General features: G+C 40.1%; 1 protein-coding gene and 1 pseudogene across 1 annotated transcript in view; both read right to left on the bottom strand.

Moving 5' to 3' along the window:
* The window catches only part of Phex (phosphate regulating endopeptidase X-linked), a 214,456-nt gene that overhangs the window by 165,701 nt on the left and 23,103 nt on the right, over nt 1-25,652 (bottom strand). Inside the window, exons 4-5 of the mRNA XM_034485262.2 lie at nt 5,046-5,132; nt 3,117-3,343 (exon numbers count right to left, since the gene is read on the bottom strand). Of these exons, the coding sequence (XP_034341153.1) occupies nt 3,117-3,343; nt 5,046-5,132 (314 nt within the window). The remainder of the gene's footprint in view (nt 1-3,116; nt 3,344-5,045; nt 5,133-25,652) is intronic.
* On the bottom strand, nt 10,369-11,842 carry LOC117694208 (fructose-bisphosphate aldolase A pseudogene; annotated as a pseudogene).

Here is a 25,652-nt window from a genome sequence, read left to right as displayed (position 1 = left end):
AGCTCTTGATAGATCCTAAATCCATTGGCTCTTTGATGATTTAAGTAATGGTTATCTAACCCTTTATTTCTGTTGATTTTTCTTTTTGGTTTTTCGAGACAGAGTTTCTCTGTGTAGTCCTGCCTGTCCTGGAACTCACTCTGTAGACCAGGCTGGCCTCGAACTCAGAAATCCGCCTGCCTCTGCCTCCCAAGTGCTGGGATTAAAGGCGTGCACCACCACCACCCGGCTCTGTTGACTTTTTATTTTAATTATGTATATGTGAGATGGAGAGATAGCTCAGTGGTTAAGAGCACATAGCGTTTTGCTTTTTCAGAAGACCTAAATTCAATTCAGTTCCCAGGATCCATGTTGGTGGCTCAAAACCACCTACAACTCCAGCTCCGGGCATCTGCACTCACATCCTCTCTCTCTCTCTCTCTCTCTCTCTCTCTCTCTCTCTCTCTCTCTCTCTCTCTCTCTCTCTCTCAACACACACACTTAAAATACCAAAGATAATTTTTCTAAAAAATATGAACATAGTTATGTAAGTGTATCTGAGTGTAGGTAGGCATCCAAGAATACAAACACACACAGAAACCAGAGAGAGGGAGAGAGAGAGAGAGAGAGAGAGAGAGAGAGAGAGAGAGAGAGAGAGAGACTCAGTTCTTCTGCAAGAAGAATATGTTCTCTTTACTGAGCATCTCTCAAGTTCATCTCCTGAATTTTCAAGCAGTGGCTCTGTAAATTGAGAATTTTGTCTCATTAGTTATTCACTTACCCTGAAATCAATCAAGTCATACTGTGGGGGAAATATATAGGAAAAATAATCCAGTTTCTATGGTGAATAAATGTGGTTTTAAAAAACAGAGAAGGTGGTGAGTGATATAGTTTAAATCAGACTTTAAAAGTGCAGGTGTGATTGATTTTTAGTTTTAGCCTCAATCAAAATGCATCTGCTTCTGGGTGTGGTTTATTAAGGACACATTTAAAGGCCTAAGGGTATAGCTTGATAGTAGAACACTTGTTTAGCATGCATAAGGTCCTAGATTCCATTTCCATCAGTATAAAAAGAAGTTTGATATAATCAATAAAACTGAAAACTGACTGTATATTAGATGTTAAGTAAGAAATAATGACTACATCACTTCTGTTGTGGTAAAAGGCTTTCACATAGCTCAGCAAAAAAACACATTGCAAAGATATATTTTAGATATGCTATAAAATGTCCCAGCCTCCAAAAAGGAAAAGTTTAGATAAGGCAAAAAGAGCACAATGTTGACGGTATTGAAGTTGGGTTCATAAATACATAAGAGCTTATTGTTCTGTTTGATGATAGCTGTTAGCTTTCTTTATGATGAAATATAAAAGAAATAGGTCAACTATTTGGCTCAGTTCAGAAATGGGAGAAAAATAAAATAGTCACCATTTGCAATGATGTATCATTGTGCAAATCAAAATCATCTACCACTTCCCAGAGGGTGTAAATTGCATTTGAATGACAGTGTCTTTCTTACTTTAAAACACCACCTAAATGCTTGGAAGAACACCATAATAGTTCTGCAATTGAGAATAATAGTCTTAAAACCTGGCTTTTAAAAACTGAGTACTCTAGGCACATAGAACAGAGGCTGATTGGATTGCAACCATCACTGTGTCTTACATAATAGCATTACAAAAATGGCTCAATACTATGTTGCTACTTCATCATCCAACACAGACACACAGCTGTCACTGCAACCAAAACTTTCCTTCTAAGTGAGAATTCTTTCAACAACCAAAGATTTCTTAACACCTATCACTGTCTACACTAGAGGTCAGGAACTTAGAGTCTTCAGGCCAGCTTGTTATATGGTTATCCCCACTAATCATCTAAAGCTGTTTTCCAGGTACAGTGTCAACGCTCAATAGTTGAAATAGAGACCAGATGGCTAGCACAACCTCAAATATGTACCATCTGTCCCTTTATAAAAAACACATTGCCCACCTCTTGCTTAACTCAAAAGAGAATTTCCATGGTTTTGATTTTGGAGAGTTGGCTTATGTTAGATGAGGAAATCTACTCTGATGGTTTTATAGTTGTACAGTTTTAATATTGATATATCATTAATATGTCCTGCTTTGATGAAGGGTGACTAGGGTAGAAATCAATGTTCAGTAGTATCATTATCATTCTTCTATGGAAGAAAAAAACACAGCAGGGTGAACACCTAAAATGACTTGGGAAATGTTATTTGAATTCCTACAATTCTCTTTCATTGATGAATATTTTGTGGTCTGTAATTTTCTGACAGCCTCCTAATTTTACTATCGTGATCCACCTCGGGGCACATCCACCTGATCCCTGCCTTTATGTTCATTCTCCCAGTAGGAAATGTGCTTAGAATAAATTCTGCTTTACCTTTTGAGAGGAAGGAGGACAGATGCAGATTGAACTTAACAATGGGGATGTAGGCGTGCACTCAACTTGTTCCTGAAAGGGGAATAAAAAGAATCTGGCATGTGTTCACCCTTCTGTCAGAGGAACAAGGAGGTGAGGAAAAGAGCAGAGTTCAGAAAGTCTTGTCTTCTAGCATCACAGAAGACCCCTAGCTCTCTCTCCCAGCTGGAATTTACATGCTTTGGAGAAGGCATCTGGGAGAGACAGCATGGATCACTTGAAAGCCACTCACAGGGTTCCTGAAAGGCTGAGTTTTCTGCTAATGATCTAAATTCTGCAAATCTTGGAGCAGGGCATAATTCTAGACCTTAAAGCTCAGCTGAATTTTTACCTCATCACTTCATTAGGCCAGCATGAGATCCTTTCTCTAGGAAACTGGGAATATAGAAAGGTTAACAGGGTGGTATCCTAGCATTCATGAAGTGTAGTCTCCAGCACCATAAAAACATGGTAGGGTGATACAATCGTGTAATCTCAGCACTCAGGAGGTAAAGACAAAGAGACCAGAAGTTCAAAATCATCCTTGGATACACAGCAAGTTTGAAGCCATCCAGGACAGTTTATACATATATATGTACATATGTATGAGTGTATGTATGTGTATGTGTGTGTGTGTGTGTGTGTATATATATATATGTGTGTGTGTGTGACATCTGAAATACCTAATCTTAGAATGAACAAACAGCCCTGGCTATACCTTCAAGATATGTTCATTGGATGCTTTGTCGTCAGGGGACACATACAAACGGATGAACACAGAGTTGCTGTATTGACCACGGAATGTTGCCAGTGTTTGCAGTAGACTGAATTTTCTTTCTGACCAAACCCCTTCAGGACCAATATTAGCTTCAAGCACCGGCCAGCGGAAAGGTGAATGCCGCAAGATGTGGAGCAGTGGCTTGGCATCTGCTTTTTCAATCGCTTCTGAAAGAGTAGATACAAAGAGCAAGTTAGAATTGTAAACTAGAATCCTTGCACTTGGGAGATAGAGGCTGAAGGATCAGAAATTCTAAGACACCCTCAACTTCATGGTGATTTCTCAAAGCCAACCTAGCTCCATGAGACCCTAACTCAAAACAATGACAAAAATAAATTCCAAACTGGTTCACCAAGCAAGACTGCAAAGTCCCATAAAGCCCTCCACTTTCTAACACTTTCTCTAACAGTTCAGCTGTTAGAGACAGGGTAAGAAAAGGAGAGTGGACTGAAAATAACCCCAAGAACAGAACTACCTGTCACACACTTCAGTGAACCCGGTGGAAGTTCTCTATAATGAAGATGGGCTTAGTAAATAGATCCCAGACAAAGAATGAAATTAAGCAGGTGGTACTCATTATTGGCACCAAGGAATAACCTTAACTAAACAATATGGTTCAGTTAAGACAAGGATGTCCCAATGGATAGGTGTTTCTAGCATACCAAACAATATCCCCAAATCCTAAATCCGTTAACACACTTTTTTAGAAGCACTGGCCTCAACTCTGCAAGGGCCTTGAGAGACCAGCTTGAGACTTTTGTCTCCCAACAAGCATGCCAGTTACATGACAAAGTAGCCTGACATGTGTGGAAATCTAAATGTCACTAGGTTCCAGTATTTTCTATGGAACATAATTCTCGTGTATATGTCATATTGGACTTTTTCTTGGCCCAGAACTGGCCTGGATATGGATTCAGATTTTTGTACTAGATATAATGGGATTTTCCCTGCTGCCCTATCCAAATCTCTTATATAGTAACTGATAGTAAATAATCCAGTCCTGGAAATAAGGTTATTTTCTTGTGGCTGGATTGATGGCATGGCTGTTAAGAGCACAGGGTGTCCTTGCAGAGGACCTAAGTTCAGTTTTCCACACTCAGATTGGGCAAGTACACAACAGCATGTAACTCCAGTTCCAAGGGCTTTGTACTGGCTGGTTTTGTGTCAACTTGACACAAGCTGAAGTTATCACAGAGAAAGGAGCCTCCCATGAGGAAATGCCTCCATGAGATCCAGCTGTAAAGCAGTTTCTCAATTAGTGACCATGGGAGGAGGGCCCATTGTGGGTGGTGCCATCCCTGGACTGGTAGTCTTGTATTCTATAAGAAAGCAAGCTGAGCAAGCCAGGGGAAGCAAGCAGTAAGTAACATCCCTCCATGGCCTCCGCATCAGCTCCTGCTTCCTGATCTGCCTGAGTTCCAGTCCTGACTTCCTTTGGTGATGAACAGCAATGTAGAAGTGTAAGCTGAATAAGCCCTTTCCTCCCCAACTTGCTTCTTGGTCATGATGTTTGTGCAGGAATAGAAACCCTGACTAAGACAGACTCCTACAATCTTATCTGACCTCCACAGCCCACCGTTACTCATGCATTCATGTGCACACACACACAAACACACACACACCTAATTAGAAACATAAAATAACAAAATCAAAAGGTCTTTACAAGATTATCTTCTTCATTACAACAGCCATATATTAGCTAAAAGAAACTCATCAAATTCCAGTGTTTGAGAATTTTTATTGCCTAAATAACACCTTTAAACAGTAATAGAATTTTAGTCCTCTCTTCCTTAACTATACCATTAAAGATTAATAGGATTCTGAAATCTAAGGATCATAAATATTTTATTTTTTTTCTTTCTTACTCACTCTCATTCATGCAGGATGAATAAAGGATTTTGGCTTTCTGTATGGCTTCAGTGTCCCGCCTTCGACTGACTGATTTCTCCAGAAGTGCTAGCAAGGTGAAAACATGATTCATTAGCATCCATCCATATATGATGTCAAATTGAAGGTCAGCCTCCAGAAAATTAAATGTGAAGACAGACAACTCTGGAAAATACAAGGCATGCAGGCAGCAGGAGAGATTCCAAGGTGCTTGAGATCCAAATAAAAACAATAAATGTTCTCTTATCCAAGGTTCACCTAACTCAAAAGAAGCCCAAGGTTCAACTTCCATCTGAGACTAGACTTTCTACAGGGGTTAATTTCTTCCACCACCTACACAAAAGGAAGCAAACTTCATTTATTAAAGAACCAAAAATAACTGGATTCAGTCTGTTGTTTCTGGACCAAGTAATACTCTCAATGGAAGTAATTTCATCAGGGTCAAGTTTCTTAAGGTTTTTTTTTTTTTTTCATAACTCAGCCTCTCAGGGAGTTCACCCGGAAAAGAATTTCCCATTACAAGTTTTATTTGGTGTTGCATAAACATGTCATAGACATTTTTTAAAAAAGTTGTTGCAACAGGAAATAAAGAAGCAAGGTTGGAAAGCCTACCCAAATGGTCTAAAAATGTGCCCACTTATACATGCAAAGTTCTGAATATTGAATTGAAGCCATAAACAAATAAAAATGTTTGCCAGACCTTCTTAGAAATTTATTTTCTATTTATAAAATCACCAATAAGAATATTTGAAGGTTAAAAAAAAACCAAATGGCTATTATCACTCTTCTTTCAAATAAGTAATGAAGAAAGCCAGGACTGAGTGAAAAGAAACTTCTTCATAGGAAAAAAATGAAGGGAAGGAGATGGGAGGAAGGGAGAGAGGGAGGGAGGGAGGGAGGGAGGGGGGGAGGGAGGGAGGGAGGGAAGGAGGGACAGATGGACAAAGGGATGGAGGAAGAATTCACTTTGAATTGACCTGTATCAATTTACCAACCTAAAGCCAAGTTGATCCATCCCTATGGTGACTGTAGCCCTTTTGACAAGGCCTGTTTCCATGATGTAAAACTTCTGCTATCAGGGAACACACTTGACAGACTCCAAATTCACAGTGGAATAGATGTTCCTTCAGCTCTATGAAGAGCTTCAAGGCACAATGTTTAATGCTAATCAATTTGATAAATTTATATATAATTGATAAATTATTAAATTGATAAATATATAATTGATAAATTGATGTATAATTGATAAATTAATATATTGATTACATATTCTCAGAACTGACTTCTAAACTGCAAGTTTTACATTTCAAAAAACTGAAACTCAAAGCTCTTGTTCAGTTTTTTTCTTTAAGATTTGTTTTATTTTTATTATGCGTCTCTTTGTCTTTATGTCTGTGTACATGCTTGCTTGCAAGTGCCAACAAAGGCCACAAGAGGGTGCTACATCCTCTGGAGCTAGAGTTACAGGTTCTTGTGAGCTGCCCAATGTGAGTGCTGGAAACTGGTCCTTGATTTTTATTTTTATAAGCACCTGCACATTAACCAAACCCATGACACTACATAGATTCTAGCAAACTAAACGCTGGTTTAATGTGAACATTTTAAATTACATGTTTGGAATTTCTTATGTATCATCATGGCAAGAAAAGTTAGACAACCTGCTCCAGAAATAAAGGAGGTTTGCTTTTCAATCAACAACATGTTCAAACCATTTCCACAATACTTCCACTTAGGCCATCTTACATGCCTTTCTGCTACATCGCGCATGCAGGTTACAGTCATTAGACTATTGGAAAGACACATTTGGAAGTAAAGAATCCAAATTTCATTTTGGGTTCTGATGATATTTCAATGTTATAAACATACTCGGCAGGCTGCACACATGAGTACCTGAAGGATCGAGAAACAAGCCATGGGAGCAAAATGAAGTACAGGCTTTTAATACTTACCTATTTGTGTTTCCAATGCATATTGTAGATCACAGGAAAAAGAAGAAACATATATGTTGAACAGATCAATCTTAAAATTCTAGCCATGCACAAACATCAATAATTCATACTGTTCAAAATTCTGGTTTCTGTACTAGAATGTGGCATTTCAAAGAATATTTTGCTAATGGTCTGTTCTTTGTCACATCTTTTCCCTGCTCCTCTCCCCTTTCTCTCTGTATCAAAGCAGGCAGGAAAGCATTGCTGTGCAGATTGGGACGTGGCAATCAGTTCCCAACACCACTTTCTTTGTCTCTGCATGTGCATTTGTGAGAAAAGAAACAAGACCAAGCCTGAAGAGTCATTAGTAAGCAGAAAATAATACCCACGTGTCACAGGTAATTACTCATGTTATTAAAATGTCTTCCAAATGGGGAGGTCACCCATATAGGACTTTCCCTGCATAGCCAGTGTTATTAGATTTTCAATCTTTCCTCCCCTAGGGAAAGGCTGTAAGAAGCTGAGGAGGAGGGTGACCCATAGGGAGACCAGCAGTCTCAACTAACAGATCTCTGAGATCTCTCGGACACTGAGCCACCAACCAGGCAGCATACACCAGCTGATATGGCCCCTAACACAGATACAGCAGAGGACTGCCGGATTTGGACTCAGTCAGAGAAAATGCACCTAACTCTCAAGAGACTGGAGGCCCCAGAGAATGGGGAGGTCTGGTGGGGTGGGGACATCCTCATGAAGATTGGGGGAGGAGGTATGGGATGAGAAACTGTCGGAGGGTGGATTGGAAAGGGGGTAATGACTGGACTGTAAAAAAAATAAAAGTAATTTTAAAAAGAAAGAAAGAAAGCACCAATTCATAAAAATCATATACCAGACTACCTCAAGCTTCAAAACTGGCTGGAGAAATCCTTCCCCACAAAGTATCTTAAAACTGCATATAGTAGAACCAGGCTTGGTGGTGTAAGCCTTTAATCCCAGCACTCAAGAAACGAGTGGATCTCTGTGAGTTTGAGGACAGCCTGGTCTACAGAGCTAGTTCCAAGACAGCTAAGGACTGTTACACAGAGAAACCCTGTCTCTGGGGGGAAAAAGCTACATAGAGTAAGTAGTTTTCTCCTCACTAAACTCAAATAAAACACATTTTTAAAAGTAAGGCAGTTAGATGTGGTAGGCTCATCCTTGTCACCCCAGCCCTAGGAAGGCTAAGGCAAGAGGAATCCTATGAATTTCAAGCCAGTTCAAAATAAAAGGGAGATGTGCCCAGGAAAAGAAAAAAAGAAAGTGAAAGAAAACATGTCACGAAGATGGACTTTCAAACCACTTAGACATGCGCTCCAGTTTCATTTTGCCGATACCTCCTAGCTAGAATGGAGGAAGTTATATAATCTGTCAACGATAGGCCTTTTTCATCTGCACTACAAATTTGGTTTACTATATAGCCCCTGTGATTTGATGATGACTTTGAAACTTTAATGTACTGAAAGCTTCTCACCCAGAGCCTAGGCACACGATAAAAGAAGTGGTGGCCGTGCTGTGGATGTGGTTCAATTGGTATGACAGTTGCCTAGCATGAAAAAAGCCCTGGGCTTGATACCATCACTGAATAAATTGGGTACGGTGGCACGTGACTGTTGTTCCAGCACTCATGTGGTAGGGATAGGAAGATAGAAACTTCAAGGTCATCCACAGGCACATAACAAACAATCATATGAGACATATGAGACATATGAGACATATGAGAACCTATCTCCCAAACAAAGCAAAACAAACAACAAAAAAGTGGTACCTTGTTCTGGATGACAGACCAAGTTAACCATATACAAAATTGGATTCTTATCAGTCTTCCCAGTGTTTCCTCAATAACTGCTTCTACTCTCTTCCTCCTATTTCAGGTGTAGATAGCTATCAAGATACTCCCACGCTATGCATTGGATTCTTGTCCAAAGGACCCTGCTCTAGCCACTTTGCAGAGCTCTGAAATTCTCTATGCTTCTTCTGCTTTCATAACACCGGTAATGCTAGATCATGAGACCTATCTTGCAGTCAGTGGGAATCTCAAAGCTGCTTTGCCTGTGTTCTTCATCCTGGACAACAAGGCTTTAAAAATAAAGGACATCTTCAAACAAAGTATAATATGCATTCCACAGAAAAATGCCCAGATCACAATTTGAATTGATTCCAAAGAGTGAACATACAGAAATCAGCAAAATCATTACCAAAATCTCAGAAGCCCCAAGGTCTCTCCCTTCTAATTACTTCCTCCAATCAAAATTATCATTTTTGGTTTGATACTTGTTTGATTTTGTGACCTTTCACTGAACCTTGTATATACTGAGCAAACACTCTACTCTCCTGAGCTTTATTTCCAAGTCCAGTGTTTAAGCAAGTCTGCTTAGCACACTTGCATAGATTACCTTTTTCTTTTCTTTTTTCTTTCTTTCTTTATTTATTTCTTTCTTTCTTTTTTTTTTTTTTTTTTTTTTTTTGGTTTTTCGAGACAGGGTTTCTCTGTGTAGTCCTGGCTGTCCTGGAACTCACTCTGTAGACCAGGCTGGCCTCGATCTCAGAAATCCACCTGCCTCTGCCTCCCAAATTGCTGGGAATAAAGTTGTGTGCCACCACTGCCCAGTTTACTTTTTCTTTTGATTTACAGAAGATCCTGACATAGTCTCCACATCTTTTTGAAGATTTGCATTATGAAATCTTCTCTCATTCCATAGTTCTCATTTCCTTACTGGTAACTTGTGATGAACTAAAGTTCTGAATTTTAATGTAGTTCAATTTGTTCATTTCTCCCTCTATTATTATTATTTGTTATTTTTAATCTACCCTCAAATCATGGCAATGGCCTATATACTCATCTAGAATCTTCATTGCTTTATATTTATATCTATGTCTGGTCCATCTAGAATTTCTTTTTGCTCATGGTGTGGAACACTAAAATTGGCCCTACCAGAGATGAATCATGAGAAGAGTTTGATAAGTAAGATACATTGGTCATTTCATCTAAAATTATATCACCAAATACATTTTGGCATGAAAAGAATTGGCATTGACACTCTTGGTATGGATCCAACTTAGCTCTTTCCCACTGGCTTTCTCAGCCTTTCCTTCTAGCCCATCTCCATTTCCTTTGTGTCAGCTGTCTATCATCAGAAACACCTTTTTTTCCCATTAAATAGTTGTTTATTGGTGGTGGGCTGGAAGGGATGGCAGAGTTAGCATTCACAGACAGTATACCACACAGCAGTCACAAGGGCAGCAAGAGTGATGGGAAAGAGCCTGCAGGCCCCTTTTCAATAGCAAGTGTGTAGGCAGGGGCCTGGAGTGTTGAAGGAGCAGCCTTAGATCAGCTCTGGTTAGCAGGCACGCTTAGAGATGAAGAGAGATTCACTGGCTACAACTTAAAACTGACCAGTTGGGGTATACTTTCCTTGACAAATGAGGCTGGTGGCCAGGGTTCATTGATGTACTTCTGGACAGCCTTCACATTCTCCTTCTTCCTGTCCAAGGCCTTTAGATCAGAGAGGCCTAAAGGGCTTGACCATAGGAGAAAGTCAAGAACCATAACTTCAGCAGGGGACACTTATTGGTAGTATTGAGGTTGATGGGCGCCTCTTCCTCACTCTCCTCTCCAAACAGGAAAGTGACCCCAGGGGACAGCAGGGAATACTGTGCTACAGAAGTACTCTGAGAGTTGCCATGGCAATCTCCCCATTGGAAAATTTCTGGGTCCAAGCATGACCGTGGGTGACCATATTGGGTTTCAGCAATGTGCTTTCCAAATAGATGTGGTGCTCAGAGTCTTGTAGACACCAGCCAATACCTTCTCAGTTACATACTGACACTACTTCAAGTTGTGGGCTCCATCAGGGAGGATTTCAGACTCCACAATGGGCACAATGCCTTTCTGCTGGCAGATGCTGGCATAACGGGCCAGAACATTGGCATTTTCCATGATGGCAAGGGCTGGGGGAGTATGTTTCCCAATCTTTAGCATACAATGCCACTTGGTAAACTCAGCTCCATTCTTCTTTTATGGGAACAGCATTCAGACAGCCATCCAGCCCTTGGATAATAGTCTTGCCATTGGTTCCTGCCAGGGACACCACACCTTTATCTACCTTAATGCCTACAACATCACCTTTGTACTTAATAACTTCGGGGAAGGAACATCCATCATTTGCCTTCTGTTACAGTGTTTCATGGAAGAGGATCACTCCTGGCCAATGAAGGAATTCACATGGTCATCAGCAGACAGCAGCAGCTGGAGGTAGAAATGCCTGTTCTCCTCTGTGTTCTTGGTGCCAATGGACCACAGCCACTTGGCAATGCTTCCAGTGGACTCATCTACAGCCAGGATGTCCAAGCCCAGAGCCACAAATTGGTGAGTGATATCATACAGTTCCTTCTTCTGCTCCAGAGTCAGTGTTGGGTATGGAGTGGGACTTGGTGCCAGTGTCACGTTCTTGGCACAAGAGGGTGTGGGTCTGCCAGGTATGATAGTGGGTGGGCGAAAGGACTGAAGAGTGAACGTGCTGGCTAGGGTAACCAGAACCTCATACTACTGCACCTTCCAAGAGAATGAAGCCTATTCAGCTGGGGAGGGAGGCTCAAGAAACACATTTTACTAGGGACCGCCAATATCCACGCTGGGCCTTAACTCAGGTAAACTATTCTTGCTGTCTTTCCTATCATCCCTTATACTTTTATTTCCAGAGTAACTCTTAATCCTATAGCAGCTTGCTTGCAGGACTCTGCCTCCACCACACCTTCATTCCCTGGAGAATCTACTTCTTGGTTCTGAACAACTCCCCTAGCAATATCCAACATATCTTTTCAGCTTTTCCTCCTGGTTCATCTTCATCCCTTTCTTCCATGGAAGGGGTCCACCGTACAAAGACAAATCAGTGGGTTGGAGAGATGGCTCAGGGGTTTAGAGCATATGAGTGCTATTCCCAGAGGACCTGGGTTCAATTCCCAGTACCCACACGGCAGATCATCCCTGTCTCTAAGGCCTAATACCCTCACACAGACATAATACATGCAGACAAAACACCAACGCACATAAGATAAAATAAGTATTTTTTTACAAAGTCAAGATCAGATACCAAAACAAAGAAACACCTCAAATATCATAACTCCAGATGCCATAAGTGCAATATAGTTGAAGTAAAAAGCAAGTCTCAACACACATAAGAAAATTGAAATAATACTCTGTGCACTATCTGACTATCATGGAGTAAAGGTGGATAGCAACAAGAACAGAAAGTTTATAAACTTATGGAAACTCACTACTGAATGAAAACTGTGTCAACGCAAATATTTAAAAATAAATTAGCCTAGCCAGGCAGTGGTGGCACACAACTTTAATCCCAGCACTTGGGAGGCAGAGGCAGGTGGATTTCTGAGTTCCTGGCCAGCCTGGTCTACAGAGTGAGTTCCAGGACAGCCAGGGCTACACAGAGAAACCCTGTTTGGAAAAACCAAAAATTAATCAATTAATTAATTAATTAATTAATGCCTTTCTAGAATTAAATGAAAATGAATACAGAACATACCCAAACTTATAGATCACAATGAAGGTGGGTCTAAGCACTAACTGGTTCATAGCAATAAGAGCCTACAATTTTTAAATTTAAATATATTTTGATCATTATCTTTGCCTCCCTGAAATCCTCCCAGATCCTCTTGCCCTTTTTACCCCCCACAGCTATAAGTTCTTTCTCAGAAAACAAGCAAAAGCCCAATACGATAACAGCAAACAAACAAAAACCCAAACCAAAAAAACAAAACACCACAACCCCACCCAAAAAATAAAATGAAAATTAAAACCAATCACAGTATAACCAAATAAAAGTACACTCAGAAGAAATAAAAACCTGTGGTAGTGTCCATTATGTGTCAGTCAAGTACTCCTGAACATGAGGCCTGCCCTGAACTAGATGATGTCACTCCACTGGAGAAATCTGATTTTTCATCTCCCAGCAGGTATAAATGACAGTTCAGATGTTAACCTTTACACTAGTGGCTAGGTTTTCATTCATTAATTAATTCAATCATTATGTCATCTTGTTAATATAACAAAATAAAATATAAGAAGATGGAACAAAAATATAACTTTGGAGTTGGACAGACCAACAGAAGGAAAAGAGCCCAAGAAAAAGCACAAGAGTCAGAGACGCACTCATTCACACACTCAGGAATCCCATAAAAACACTAAACTATAAGCCATAATACAAGCACGGGGGACCTGGTTGAGATCCATGTTGGCCTTGTACATGCAGCTTCAGACTGTGAATTCTTATGAACTTTGGTCATGCTGATTTGGATGGCCTTAAATTTATGTTCTTATGAGTCTCTGGATTCCCTCATTGTCTGTTGTAATGCCTCCATTTTCATCTCTAATTTTATTAATGTAAATCTTCTCTCTGTCTTTTAGTTATTTTGGTTAAGAGTTTCTATTATTTTGAATACGTGGAGGATTGTATGTTTCGCGTGGGTTTTTTCTTCCTTTTTTTCTTTTAATTTTGGTTTTTGGGTTTTTTTTTTGTTTTGTTTTGTTTTGTTTTGTTTTGTTTTGTTTTTTTTTTTTTGAGACAGGGTTTCTCTGTGTAGCCCTGGCTTTCCTGAAACTCACTCTGTAGACCAGGCTGGCCTCAAACTCAGAAATCCGCCTGCCTCTGCCTCCCAAGTGCTGGGATTAAAGGCGTGTGCCACCACTGCCCAGCCAGGTTTTTTTTTTTTTCTTATTTTCGATTTTTATTTGTTAATGACAGAGAAGGCACAAAGTTGGGTGGGTGAGGAGGTGGGGAGGATTGGGAGAAGTTGGAGAAGAGAAAATCATAATCAGAATACTGTATGATTTTTTTTTCAATTAAAAAATAAAGACTTGCACCAGGCGGTGGTGGTGCACGCCTTTAATCCTAGCACTTGCGAGGTAGAGACAGGCGGATTTCTGAGTTTGAGGCCAGCCTGGTCTACAGAGTGAGTGCCAGGACAGCCAGGGCTACACAGAGAAACCCTGTCTCGAGAAAAAAAACTAAATAAATAAATAAATAAATAAATAAATAAATAAATAATAAAAAATAAAGACTTGGCCCTGAAGAGTTGGCTCAGAGTTTAAGAACACTGCTCTTCCAGAGGTCCTAAATTCAATTCCCAGCAACCACATGGTGGCCCACAGCCATATGTAATGAGGTCTGGTGCCCTCTTCTGGCCTGCAGGTGTACAAGCAGGCAGAACACTGTATACATAATAAATAAATAAATAAATAAATAAACCTTTAATAAATAAATAAATAAATAAATAAAGACTTCTTATAAAATTGAAAAGTTCAGCTGGATGGTGGGGTAACAGACCTTTAATCTCAGCCCTTGGAAGGCAGAGGCAGGTGGATCTCTGTGAGTTTAAGGCCAGCCTTGTGTATAGAGTAAGTTGTAGGCCAGCCAGAGTTACACAAAGAAGCCTTGTCTTGAAACAAGACAAAGCAAAAAGTGAAAACTTGGTATTAATGATGGTTATTCTCCATTAGATTGAGTACTCTTTTAAGCAAAGACTGGTCACAATCAAGTCTAAAGACCCAAGGCCTAGAGCTTGGCATGCAAAACTAGTGTTTAGCAAATACTGGCTGAGTTAAATTTCTGAGACAAAAAAGACAAGAATTTTTTATCCAATTGCACAGGAAGTACAAATGGTTAAACTGACTACTTTTATCAATTCTTTTTAGCATAAACAATATCCTGGCCATGCTAGCATCATAATTTCTGGTTTTGTTCACATTCCAGGCTGTATCATCCAAGACTTCATCTCTCTGTCTGCATGGGTACTAGTTTAATTTTACCAGTTGCCTCAGTTTAATCACCCATTTTCAATTCTCTGTTCTTAAGTACTAAGAAAGTGTTCATTTTTTTAAACTCAGCACTCCAGAGAAGACTATCAATCCTGTTCCCTTGATTCACTTCCCCTACTCAAAAGGCATTTATGAAGCTTTGTAGAACTAAGAAGACAATTTCAAAGCATGGTGAGATTCCTGAGAACGTCACAGTACCCTTGTGAAGCAGAAGTTCAGAGCAGCCACAGCCAGTTAAGGTCAGTCACTTGAAGCTTGAGACATTTAGGAATCACACAGTGAATATAGTTTTAAATTTTCCATGTACGTAAAGTTTCAGGGATGTGAATAAAATTCTACCAAGAACCTGGGACTGAGCAGAAACCACAAAGAGCTTTACAAGGCACCTCCTTTCTTTTCTCCAGCTCCTATGAGATCCCTGAGATTTCCCTGTGCTTCATATGCTCATTCTGAAAGGAATCCTTGGGCTGTTAAGAGACCAGTGAATGTTGGAGCTATTTACTCAATTTGCTTAATTTGCACTTGAAAAATTTCACATCAACTTCACTGGAGTAAAATCTGAATTTCATTTAAATTATACAACACTTCTTCGGAAATTCAAAGGGAACACCTTCTTAATTCTAGAGAGAGATAGAACATAAACATTCAAAATTTCAGAACATCAAATCTGTACTGGAAGTTTTCCCACCTACATAATGAACAGAATGTATGAAAACTACACACACACACACACACACACACACACACACACACACACACGGCCTGGTTTCTCTTTGGGTGATGCTTAAAAGCCACCTTTAGATGGTCCATGATTAAATGTTGCCTATAATCTTACTATTTTTAGTTCTTGTTGATTTTCCAGGCTGCAGACTTCAAACAAAGCCTGCTTTCTAGACTCCTTGCTTATTTATTACACCGAATTTTTCATCTTCCTAACTCACAGCAGCATGGATATTAAAGCTTTATACAATTAAACATGGAGACTTGAAACCAGCTTTCAAAGTCCAATATTACTCGCTTAAAAAAAATAAAATTCAAGTTAACAAAGTCAGGGTCCATGGATCCTATGGCCCTCATATTGTACCAAATGGCATGACACTCAGCTTTACAGTTCCTTAGCCCTGCAGCCAGTCAAGCATGGGATTAACTGAGTCTGTTTGACATCCTGAAATGACAACAAAAACCGATATTTCTCATTCTTCTAGAAAACTCCTGCCTACATATAGAGAGAGAAACTGTCAGAATGATTTTCTCTGTATATTTTTATAATAATCTTAAAAGTAATAATTGTTGGTTAGCCTCAACGTAAGTGAAAGGGGCAAGTATTATTTTACAAGGATTAGACACTTTCAACTCATTAATCTAAATAATAGGTTACTAAATAACACAAAATACCCACTTTTAACACAAAAGGACCTCTTTGTCCAGAAGAAAATCAATTTTATAAAACTTCCAGATATTACAAAACTCTGATGGAAAGTAATTCTTTTATTATGTTCACTTATAAGTGAATTAATTTATAAGGATTACACTTTATCAAGATTATACTTAAAGTAATTTAAATTTTAGCATTGCTCTTTGATAGACCAGTATTGGATTTGCCAATATGATATGTAAACTAAGGAAAATAACTTCCCTATTTCAATAATTCATTCTAAAACCTGCTCTAAGATGGAAGTCATTGGAATCCACCTTCAGCTTCACCTACAATAAAAATTCTAGTTATCTTTTTCTCCCTGCCTCCTTTTCCCACCTTAGACAAAGGCCATGTATGTTTACATATTCCCTGTCCCTGCAGTGGTCTTTCCTAAGTAGTCCTGAGATAGCCAAGGAAGCAATAATAGTTCTGCTGTTTATTAAATATCTGTATCTGTGCTGTGTAAAATATATTGTTCTTGACTAGAGTTAACCTCCAAGCATCCTGAAGAGACATGTATCATTAATCGCACTCTGCAAGTTGAAAAAAGAAACTCCAAGAACTTATCCAAGGAGATTCAACTACTGAAACTTAGAATTTGGGCCTGGACTAAATTCTGGAACTCTTGTTCAATTGGCCATCAGATACTCAGCAAAATTCCACAAGTTACTTTCCTGTGAGATGACTAGGCCTTCCAGTGCTAGACCAGATGCACCAGTGCCCTTGTAGAATTTCCCAACTGATCCTTCAACCATAACTGGTTATCTACAGTCTTGCTTTTACAATGATAAGATGACTTTGTGCTCAGCCTCTCCTTTGCCCGGTAATTCTATTTTGTGACCAGGAACATAGGTTCCTGGGGCACCTAGCCAGAGACGGGGGAACTGGAGAGTTTGAAGAAGAATCAAGTTAGCATGTGTGTGCTCAAGGTTTTCCTTCACATCATGCTCTAATCCAAGCCAATGGCATCCAAACTTGAGTGGGCATCACCATTAGGAGACATTAAGGTGAAGATAGTTGGGTCCTTTCAGAGTATCTGATTCAGTAGGTCTGGGGTGACTTCTATGATTTTACACTTCTAGTGAACTCCAAGGTAATACTGATGTTTCAGGTTCAGAGAATACACTTTTAATACCACTACTTTAAAACAAAAAAATTGATGTTCTCTCTCTCTCTCTCTCTCTCTCTCTCTCTCTCTCTCTCTCTCTCTCTCTCTCTGTGTGTGTGTGTGTGTGTGTGTATATACATATCTACATGCTCATGTGTGTGCAAGTACACATGTGTGTATATACATATAGAGATCAGAGGGCAGTCTCCAACACCACTCCTTTGACACCATCCACAGTGTGTGTGTGTGTGTGTGTGTGTGTGTGTGTGTGTGTGTGTATGTGTGTGTGTGTGCCATCGTACAAATACGGAAGTGAGTGAGTATTGGTGTTTGCCTTCCACCCTGTTGCTCTACATTGCTTACTCCAGTGTACCTGGCTCACGGACTTCTAAAGATTCTTGTGTCTCTACCTTCCACCTTACCATAGGTGCACTAAGATCACAGACTTGCCCTACTATATCTGTCCATCTTCTCCATAGTATCTTAGTTCCCTATCTATTACTATTACAAAGAACTATGACCAAAGCAACTTATAGAAAAAAAAAGTTTATCGGGGCTTACACTTTCAGAGAATGAGCCCATGATCATCATACATGGCAGCAGGCAGGCAGGTATGCTGTTAGAGCAGTAAATGAGAATTAAGATTTTAAGACACAGCCACAAGGAACAAACAGAGCTAACTGGGAATGGTGTGAGCTTTTGAAACCTCAAAGCCTACACTCAGTGATCCAACAAAACTACACCTTCAAATCCTACTGATCAGTTCTATCCACTGGGCCAACTATTCAAATATAGAAGCCCATAGGGGCCATTCTTATTCAAACCACACATTGGATCTGAACTCAGGTCCTTACATTTGCATGTCAAGTGCTCTTTCAGACCATCCCTCCGTTTTTTTTGAGACAGGGTCTCTCGCTGGCTTAGAACTTGACAAGTAAATTGGTCTGGCTGGACAGCAGCCCCATGAATCTGTCTGCACTCCTAGTATTAGATGTATTCTATGGATAGAATTCAAGGCATGAATTTTACCAAATGAGCTATCCATCCCCCCTTTTTGTCTTCTGCTTTTGTTGTTTTTAGGTGTGTGAGAAAGGCATTGTTTGTTTTGAGGCAGGATCTATAGTTTCAAGTTCTCTATGTAGTCAAGGAGGACCTTGAACCTCTGATCCTTCTGCCTTCTGCCTCCACCTCCTAGTTACATAGTTATGTAACTAGTTATGTGTGTGTGCTACCTTGCCAGATTTTACACTGCTGAGGATCAAATTCTGGGCTTTGTGTAGTCTAGACAAGTATTCCACAGCGCTATACCCCAAGCCCTACAACTTCACGTTAATTCAATGTTCTCTAAGAGTAGCATTAGTTTGTTTTGTCTTGGAAGTGTCTCCTTGCATTTGGATTTTAGTTCCTCAGATTTGCCAGTCCCATATTTAGAAAGATCTTTTCTTAAGAGCAAAGGAAAATAGGGGTTTGAGGTGAAAGCTTGGGTGGGGGGTGATCTACGATCTGCCAGGAAGATTTCCAAAGTAGAAAAAAAAAAGGACATAGGACACTTGTTTTCAATTCTAGCTTGTATGGCACACGATAGAAGGAAATAGGGAGATATTGTATCCCTCAAATCCTAAAATGTTTGAGCTACAGACTTCATCATTTCTCTCTCATCTAAGAAAGCAGCATCAAAACACTGTAAACATAGGTTTCAAAACCACATCCCAACTAACCCCTGCTTTGACTTCCACCTAACATGCGGAGGTGAGAGGTGGGCATGTTCTATTCCTGGCTTTTCAAACCATAATGTTTGGTCCAGTGAGATTATCTCCTGAAAACTGGGTTGTTGGCAGTAGAGGATCAGAGGCTATACTCCTTTTGTTTCTCTGTCCAGACTCTTCTCCCAGAAAGGAGAAAAAGCAATAGGCCCTTTAGCATTACCAGAGAACTCCAAAAGGTAAAAGGTCTGAAAGGACGTATGCTAACTACCATACCCACCAGATGCTATAATGGCTTCCCTGCTAGATGCTGCTCCTGACTGAGGGCACTTGGGAACATCCTATGGTCATAGAAACCAGAGGCAATGAAGGTGAGAAATGACACTTCCTGCTGATTTAAGGAAAAATAGAGAAAAAATAATCAATATGCTTCAGAGTTTCCTGCAACTAAATCTCCCTTCATTTTGATGGGCACGATGGGGTCTGATGAACTGGTGTCCAATACATCAGCCTCTGCCTCCAAGCTATTCTCCACAGGCAGCCAGTAAGCTTCAGCAGAACACATCACTCATCAGGTCCCTCGACATGACATTTACAAATGGCTTCCCACTGCCTTAGGATAAAGTCTAAGATCTTTACAAAGCCTACAAGGCCCATGTGCTCTGGCCCCTGCCCTCATCTTCTGTTTTTGTCTTTTGGCCCACTTCCCTTCCAAGTCAGAGCTCTAATGCACACTGAGCTTCTTGCATTTCCTCAAAGGCACCAGCTGGACAGAGCCTCCACTCCTGCAGCTCTTTCCGCCTGGGTTAAAATCGGAGACATTTGAAATGGTAGACCCATAATCTGTGGGGGACAAATTATATGGCTGGATTGGTTTGGGCAAGTCACATAATTTCCTTGACCTTCACTTCATCGGATGTAGGGCAAAGACAGAAATAAGCAATGATGGCTGCCGACATCCCAGAATTAGACTGAAGACTGATGGCAAAATGATTTTCTAAAGGAATAAACAGTATAAAAATTCTGGTGCCTTTGGGAAATGAATTAGGACTTTAGAATGGACCAGCAGGTAGTAGAAGCTGTTCCATTTGGAACTTAATCTAAACAGCTACTATAAGAAGTCTCTGCAGTTAGCAACATAGGCAAAATTGTAAATCAGCATGTATTTGTATGCTGGTGCATTTTTCTCTGCCCCAAATGTCTGTTCCTGCACCTATTGTAACTATTCATTAAAGAAAAGTCTCATTTATTCTTAATGACATATTTATTAGTTTTTCCCACCTTTGTGTGAGAAGCTGTGTGAGTTTGTAGGCACGACAAGACTGCAGGCAGTCAGAGGACATCAGATCCCCTGCAACTAGGGTTACAGAAGGTTATAAACTGCTTGATGCAGACGCTGGGAACTGAACCCAGGTCCTCTGCAAGAGTGGACTCATCTCTCTATCTCCTTTTATCTCGTTTTATTAAAAAAAAAAAAAAAACCTATGGATATTCTGGAAGTGACTGCTTACAACACCATCAACACCAACAAAGCTTTCCAAACAAACTTATCTTATTTGTGACAAGCTATTATCCAACTAATACAATTAATTTTTCTTTTATGGGAAGTGCCTTTTGAAAGTGTTCTATTGACATGTCAAAGCAAATAGTCCATCATTACTAATCCATTAAGCATTCACATAGATGCTATTAATCATGATGAACTGATGTAGTGTTAATGGGTGGGTTGCAAATCTGCAATTGCACACAGACTTCCTAATAAATTCAAGTTTTCCATTTTTTTAGGAAGAAAGGAAAATAAGAGGAAAGAAAAATCTTTCAGAAAGAAATTAAGGGAGGAAAATTTCTCTCTTTGTATGACAAGAGCAAAATCTTGTTCTTTTTTATACCCTAAAAATTCTTTGTGCTTACACAGTACAATGATATTTGCAACGTGCAGGTTTCCATTTAAACGATATGAAGGGAAAAAAATTCAAACACCCACACACCCTGGAGAGGTACTGAATTTTTCCATGGCAAGCTGTTTCCTTTGATGTACTGAAGCCCAGCTAGCTACTCAGTACACCACTACCCACACTAGCAAAGTGGGCAGAGTCTGAGCCTTGCCAGCACTGTACCCTCTCAGGTTTCTTCTCAGATCAACTGAATCCGGTAGCGTGCCTAGCTATGGAGGTCTGTAATCCCAGGTACTTAGAAGTTCAAGTACTAACTGAACTACAGATGAAGTTCAAGTGCAGCTAAGCAACTTAGTGAAACTCAACCTTAAAATGAAAAATGGGAGTAGGGGCTGAGGCCATAATTTGGTGGTAACTTAGTGGTAAAGTGCTTGCCTAGCAGTATGAGTCCCTGGGTACAATCCTCAGTACTAAAAAAAATGTTTTTGAAAGTACATAGCTTATACTTTATATTTCATCAATTCCAATAATGAACCCTTTTTTTCCCATGGCATCATCTCTGAAACTGGACTTTGTTTTCAAACAATCTACCCAACGACCACAGAGCTACCATTGCCTGCCCAAGGCACAAACATAAGCATAGCCACTCTCCCAGCTGTCCTTGAAATGACCTGGAGGCAAGGATGGGAAGGTGACACTTAGTAGGTCCGCAGAAAGATTTCAGCACAACTTGACAATAAAATGAAAGCTTACTGCATACATCAGAAGGCTACGTTGGTGGAAAATTCCTGAGATGATTGACTAGGGATGGATTCTAAAGAAATGTTGACTCATTGCTGCTCTTCATGAGCAAGATGGCATTTTGTAGCAAAATAAAGATGATGATTTAAAATCTAAAGGACACTGTAAACGTTTTACTAATGTCTGAATCAATGTTTTTTTAACTTGCAATTTCCTTTTTAATGGATATAAAGGAAGAATTTGGGATAAAATTACCATCTAGGTAAGTCCATGAACACATTATGGAAATCCCAAGGGGGCAAGAACACATTGAATTAAGTTTACTTTACCCTGGCACATAATAAATAATGCTGCATGTTACAGTTGCCAATATTTTTGATTCAGTGGAATGTGTTATTAATTTTGTAATGGCTATGGAAAACCACAATGTTTGTGCATTCACTAGCTTAATTTTAAGTCAAACACATAGAACTTACAGTACTACACACAGCTAAAAAGTTACCACTTCAGAAGAACCAATATTTTAATTTCGGGAGAAATAAATCCATCAATAATACAAAAGGTGTAAGGACACACACACACACACACACACAAACACACTATTCCATATGTCTCCAAAGGCACTTTAAGGACAATTGAGCCTCCTCCTCCTCCTCCTCCTCCTCCTCCTCATGAGATGAAAGGTTTTAATTTCTGACTATTGGGTTTCACATCCAGGTCTGTAGGACAGAAATACAAACTTGGCCCAGTGAGGATCCGGGCGTGAGGCTGCTGGCAAGAGCAGCTTTATGAAAATTCTGAGACACAGTGAGCTGTGCAGCCTTCAGACCTTGGCAGGAACCACAATTGCCTCTTTTCCTCACCCAGAACCTCCCACATATCCCCATGAGATATGTTTTATTCCGGCAATGGCTCAGCTTGCAGCTTTCAACACACCCCTCTCACCTACCAGCTTCTCCACAGCTCAGAGATTCCAGAATGAAAGCAATACCTTTGACCTCAATTAGCAGAGCAGAATCTTACATCTAAATATACTTTCATTGTGTGTATCCAATGCAAAGTGTAGTGTGGGGTGTCTTTTATCTTCTTAAACACTTCTACAGAAACTGCAATTTTATAAGTCCCATTTGTCAATTCTTGATCTTAGAGCATAAGCCATTGGTGTTCTGTTCAGGAACTTTTCCCCTGTGCCTAGGTATTTGAGGGTCTTCCCCAACTTCTCTTCTATTAGTTTCAGTGTATCTGGTTTTATGTGAAGGTCCTTTATCCATTTGGACTTGAGCTTTGTACAAGGGGATAAGAATCGATTAATTTGCATTCTTCTACATGCTGACCTCCAGTTGAGCCAGCACCATTTGTTGAAAATGCTGTTCTTTTTCCACTGGATGGTTTTAGCTCCTTCGTCAAAGATCAAGTGACCATAGGTGTGTGGGTTCATTTCTGGGTCTTCAATTCTATTCCATTGATCTTCCTGCCTGTCTCTGTACCAATACCATGCAGTTTTTATCACTATTGCTCTGTAGTACAGCTTGAGGTCAGGAATGGTGATTCCTCCAGAAGTTCTTTTATTGTTGAGAATAGTTTTCGCTATCCTGGGTTTTTTGTTATTCCAAATGAATTTGCAAATTGCTCTTTCTATCTCTATGAAGAATTGATTTGGAATTTTGATGGGGATTGCATTGAATCTATAGATTGCTTTGGGCAAGATGGCCATTTTTACTGTATTAATCCTGCCAATCCATGAGCATGGGAGTTCTTTCCATCTTCTGAGATCTTCTTCAATTTCTTTCTTCAGAGACTTGAAGTTCTTGTCATACAGATCTTTCACTTGCTTGGTTAGATTCACACCACGGTATTTTATATTATTTGTGACTATTGTGAAGGGTGTCATTTCCCTAATTTCTTTCTCAGCCTGTTTATCTTTTGAGTAGAGGAAGGCTACTGATTTGTTTGAGTTGATTTCATAACCAGCCACTTTGCTGAAGTTGTTTATCAGGTTTAGAACAAAATGGCAACCAACAGATTGGGAGAAAATCTTTACCAATCCCACATCCAATAGAGGGCTAATATCCAATATATAGAAAGAATTCAACAAATTAAGATTCCAGATAACCAAATAACCCTATTAAAAATGGGGTACAGAGCTAAACAAAGAATTCTCAACTGAGGAAACTCGATTGGCCAAGAAGCACCTAAAGAAATGTTCAGCATCCTTAGTCATCAGGGAAATGCAAATCAAAACAACCCTGAGATTCCACCTCACACCAGTCAGAATGGCTAAGATCAAAAACTCAGGTGATAGGAGATGCTGGCGAGGATGTGGAGAAAGAGGAACACTCCTCCATTGCTGGTGGGATTGCAAGCTGGTACAACCACTCTGGAAGTCAGTCTGGCGGTTCCTCAGAAAAGTGGACATAACATTACCTGAGGACCCAGCTATACTACTCCTGGGCATATACCCAGAAGATGCTCCAACATATAACAAGGACACATTCTCCACTATGTTCATAGCAGCCTTATTTATAGTAGCCAGAAGCTGGAAAGAACCCAGATGTCCTTCAACAGAAGAATGGATACAGAAAATGTGGTACATTTACACAATGGAGTATTACTCAGCTATTAAAAACAATGAATTAGAGAAATTCTTAGGTAAATGGATGGAACTAGAAAATCATCCTGAGTGAGGTAACCCAATCACAAAAGAACATACATGGCATTCACTCACTGATAATTGGATATTAGCCCAGAAGCTGGCAATACCCAAGATTCAACTCACAAACCACATGAAGCTCATGAAGAAGGAAGACCAAAGTATGGGTGCTTCAGTCCTTCTTAGAAGGAGTAACAAAATACTCAAAGGAGCAAATATGGAGACAAAGTGTGGGACAGAAACTGAAGGAGGGGCTGTCTGGAGACCATTCCACCTGGGTATCCATCCCATGTGCAGTCACCAAAGGTAGACACTGATGTGGATGGCAGGAAGTGCATGCTGACAAGAGCCTGATATAGCTGTCTCCTTAGAGATCTGCCAGAGTCTGACATATTCAGAGGCAGATGCTCACAGCTAACCATTGAACTGATCAAGGGGTTCCCAATGGAGGAGTTAGAGAGAACACTGAAGGAGCTGAAAGGGTTTGTGGCCCCAAGAAGAGAGCAATAATATCAACCAACCAGAGCTCCCCAGGGTCTAAACCACCAGCCTGGGAGCACATAGGGAGGGACTCATGGCTCCAACTGTATATGTAGGGGAGGATGGCCTTGTCTGGCATAGGTGGGAGAGGAGGTCCTTGGTCCCATGAAGGTTGGATGCCCAGTGGGAGGGAATTCGAGGGTGGAGAGGTGGGAATGGGGGTAGGTGGGGGCACATCCTCATAGAAGCAGGAGGAGGGGAGATGCGATAGGGGGCTCCTGGGCAGGTGGGAAATGGGTTAAGGGGATAACATCTGAATTGTAAATAAAATATCCAATAAAAAATCATTCTAGGGTCTTGGGCAAAATATAGGGAAATGTAAGTTGAGATAAATTAGTAAATGAGCAGGAGCTTTTCTTGGCATGCTTCAGTGTCAACTAGCAAAACATACCAATAGACTAGACACATTGACTGGTTCTCATATCACAAAATTCACAAAACCATCTCCAACAGAGTTTAGACAGTTTAAAAAATGGAAGTAAGGATACTATTAAATGATACCATCTCTATGAAGTTCCTGGTCCTGGTAGGTCTTTTCCTGTGCAAGGTATTTATTCTCACACTGTAAACATGCTTTGACACCTTCAGTCACAGATGAAAATGTCTCATAGTTCAGCTATTCAGAGAATCTGGAAATATAGTTAGAAAATTTGCAACTTGTTTCCACCATGCACTCGTGAACATAAAATCACCATTTTACTATTTCTTATGCCTTCCTCTTGTCCTTAACCAGGAGA

This window comes from Arvicanthis niloticus, chromosome X (assembly GCF_011762505.2).
Source record: "Arvicanthis niloticus isolate mArvNil1 chromosome X, mArvNil1.pat.X, whole genome shotgun sequence".
Taxonomy (NCBI): Eukaryota; Metazoa; Chordata; class Mammalia; order Rodentia; family Muridae; genus Arvicanthis; species Arvicanthis niloticus.
This window is presented reverse-complemented; position numbering and strand designations above follow the sequence as displayed.